This window comes from Gekko japonicus, unplaced genomic scaffold, assembly GCF_001447785.1.
Source record: "Gekko japonicus isolate JY-2015 unplaced genomic scaffold, Gekko_japonicus_V1.1 scaffold8748, whole genome shotgun sequence".
Taxonomy (NCBI): Eukaryota; Metazoa; Chordata; class Lepidosauria; order Squamata; family Gekkonidae; genus Gekko; species Gekko japonicus.
This window is the reverse complement of record NW_015172269.1, coordinates 1-3,212: the sequence shown is the minus strand read 5'-3', so window position 1 is coordinate 3,212 and position 3,212 is coordinate 1. Positions and strand designations below refer to the sequence as shown.

The 3,212-nt window shown below is 59.3% G+C and overlaps 1 protein-coding gene across 1 annotated transcript in view; it reads right to left on the bottom strand.

Moving 5' to 3' along the window:
• The window catches only part of LOC107118715 (vasodilator-stimulated phosphoprotein-like), a gene marked incomplete at both ends in the record, with an annotated part of 8,217 nt that extends 5,243 nt beyond the window's left edge, over nt 1-2,974 (bottom strand). The window contains 2 exons of the mRNA XM_015421070.1: nt 627-687; nt 2,877-2,974. Coding sequence (XP_015276556.1) covers nt 627-687; nt 2,877-2,974 — 159 coding nt within the window. The remainder of the gene's footprint in view (nt 1-626; nt 688-2,876) is intronic.
• Between the last annotated feature and the right edge of the window lie 238 nt (nt 2,975-3,212).

Genomic DNA, 3,212 nt, shown 5'->3' with positions numbered 1-3,212 from the left:
AGTTATACCCCGCCCTTCACTACCCAAGGGAGTCTCAGAGTTGCTTACAAACTCCTTTCCCTTCCCCTCCCCACAACAGACACCCAGTGAGGTGGGTGGGGGCTGGGAGAGCTCTTTCGAGGACCGCTCCTGAGAGAACAGCTCTGAGAGAACTTGTGACTGACCCAAGGTCACCCCAGCAGCTGCATATGGAGGAGTGGGGAAATCAAACCCGGTTCTCCCAGATTAGAGTCCGCGCTCCTAGCCATTACACCAAACTGGCAGTGGGGGGCCTGGGTTGAAGAGGGTTTTTTTTGGGGGGGGGTCATCCGCCTTAGTTAAAGACACAGGTTGGACTCATTGAGGAACCCGATCCTCCCCCCCACCCGAGAAGACCTCCTGTGCAAAGCCTGGCCGAAACGGGCAAGAGGTGCGCAAGGGGAGCGTCAGAACGAACCTACAAGCAAAGAGCGACGGTGGCTGCCTCGGGGAAACTGCAGGGGCTGAACAGATACACACGTCTTCCTGCTGTGGCAAGCGACCAAGCCCCCCCCCCCTCCATATCCTGCGGAAAAGCCGGTCTTCTGCTGCCAAGGGGTGGAGGCAGAGGTGGGGGCGAGGAGGGGGAGGCTCACATCCGTTCTCACCTGCGCAGGGCCTTCCTCTTTCTTTGGAATGGATTTCTCACCCTGCTCTGTAACTTTCCTCCTACGGAAGGAAGAAGCGGTTTAGAGGAGGGCGTGCAGCGGTCATGCCCCCAGCACCCCAGGCAACGGGGGGGGGGGGCGGACCTGGAGACATGGCCTCCTATGCACCCATCCCACTAGCAGAGGCACTCTCTTCTGGGGGAAGGAACCCGTCCTCCACCCCGGCCGTGAGGCCCAGAAAGGTATGACTCCGAGCACAATGGATCTGAAGATCTGACCCCCGATGCTCCACGCTTTTGGTCCCTGCGCTCCCGGAAGGGAGGGCTGGCTAACTAGGCACATTCCAGGAGGCAGAATAACAAAATCCAGCATGGGATATGGACTTGCGCCTCTCCCCTCATTTACGGGGGTCTTTCTGAGCCAGTCTTAAAACAGAAAAACGCGGAGGAGGAGGAAACGGAGAATTGATTTACACACTTCCATACCAGAGCTTCCAAAGGGGATTAGATAAGATTCACGGAGGAGAGGTCTAGCAGTGGCTACTAGGCCTGGTGACTGAGGGACACCTCCACCTTCACAGGCACAAAGCCTCTGAATCCCAGAGCCGGGAGGCAACAGTAGGGGAAGGCCTTGGCCCCTCTGTGCCCTGTTGTTGGCCCTCCAGAGGAACTGGCTGGCCCCTGTGTGAGACGGGAGGCTGGACTAGAGGGACCCTCCCTGGTCTGATCCAGCAGGGCTCTCCTGATGTTCTTATCAGGGGAAGGCCTCGGCCTCTCTGCCCTGTGGTTGGCCCTCCAGAGGAACTGCCTGGCCCCTGTGTGAAACGGGAGGCTGGACTGGATGGACCCTCCCTGGTCTGACCCAGCAGGGCTCTTCTGGTGTCCTTCTCAGGGGAAGGCCTCGGCCTCCCTGCCCTGTTGCTGGCCCTCCAGAGGAACTGGCTGGCCCCTGTGTGAGACGGGAGGCTGGGCTAGAGGGACCCTCCCTGGTCTGACCAAGCAGGGCTCTTCTGGTGTCCTTCTCAGGGGAAGGCCTCGGCCTCCCTGCCCTGTTGCTGGCCCTCCAGAGGAACTGGCTGGCCCCTGTGTGAGACGGGAGGCTGGGCTAGAGGGACCCTCCCTGGTCTGACCCAGCAGGGCTCTTCTGGTGTCCTTCTCAGGGGAAGGCCTCGGCCTCCCTGCCCTGTTGTTGGCCCTCCAGAGGAACTGGCTGGCCCCTGTGTGAGACGGGAGGCTGGACTGGAGCGACCCTCCCTGGTCTGACCAAGCAGGCCTCTTCTGAATTTTTTTGGACATGCTGAAAGATTGCCCGGAATTTGTTCCCAAGTACATTTTGAGGGAAAGCGGCAGAAGCAGCCAAACAGGCCCCCTTTCGAGATGCCCTCAGATCTCCAGGAAATCCCCAAGCCGGCGGCAACCCTGCGCCACACGCCAGCCAGACTCAAGTCCAGGAGTCCTTGAGAGACCAACACGGTTTTGCGGAATTCTGAGGGCCATAGTCCCCTTCATGTTAGCGTTGGAAGGGATCTTGCAGGTCATCTAGTCCAACCCCCTGCACTCTGCAGGAGCACAGCCGAAAGACAGCCCTACAACATGCCCAAAAGAGGGTTGTCCAGCCTCCACCACCTCCCGAGGCAGTTGTTCCACTGCTCAATCACTCTTACACTCAGGAGGTTTCTCCTGATATTTAGCTGGTAACAACTCCCTTGTAACTTCCACCCATTAGCTATAGTCTTGCAATCTGGAGCAAGAGAGGATAGATCCGCTCCATCTTCTACCTGACAGCCCTTCAAATACTTGGAAGACTGCGATCGTGTCCCCTCTAAGCCTTCTCTTTCCCAGGCTAAACAGACCCAACTCTTTCAGCCTTTCCTCGTAAGACTTGGATTCCAACCTTCTCACCATGCTGGTTGCCCTCTTCTGGACACGCTCGAGCTTGTCAGCATCCTTCCTCAAATGTGGTGCCCCAAACTGGACACAGGACTCCAGGTGAGGCCTGACCATGGCAGAATAGAGAGGAACGACCACCTCCCGTGATCTGGACACAAGGCTTCTGTGAATGCATCCTAAGATTGCATTCGCTGTCTTCGCAGCCACATCGCACTGCAGGCTCATGTTTAGCTTGTGATCCACCAGAACACCCAGATCCCTTTCGCATGTGCTGCTGTCCACCCTTCACCAGACCCCCCTCTCAAGGAGGATGGGGTAGAACCCCAACAGCAGCACCGTTTCCCGCACGCCCCACACTCACCGCCGGGCCAACATGGCACTCATTTCTTCCATGAGCCCTCCCCCGCCAGGCCCGCCGGGAGGGGCTGCAGCGCTGGGCGCGGCCTTTGGTCCTTCCTCCTGCGGAAGAGAAAAGAGGCAGGGCGGTCTCAGCATTGGGGTGAGCCTGACTCCCCCCCCCCCGGGCCACAGGGACTCAAGGCTCTCTGCGGTACCAGCGTCCGGAAGCGGGACCCGCCAGAGAGATGGGAGCGCCATGGCCTGGGGACACCCTGACACACACCCCCGAGCCTTGAGCCAGAGTGGTGACCCCAGAGGCCGCCTTCCGTTCCCCTGCCCCAAGGAGGGGAGAGGCCGC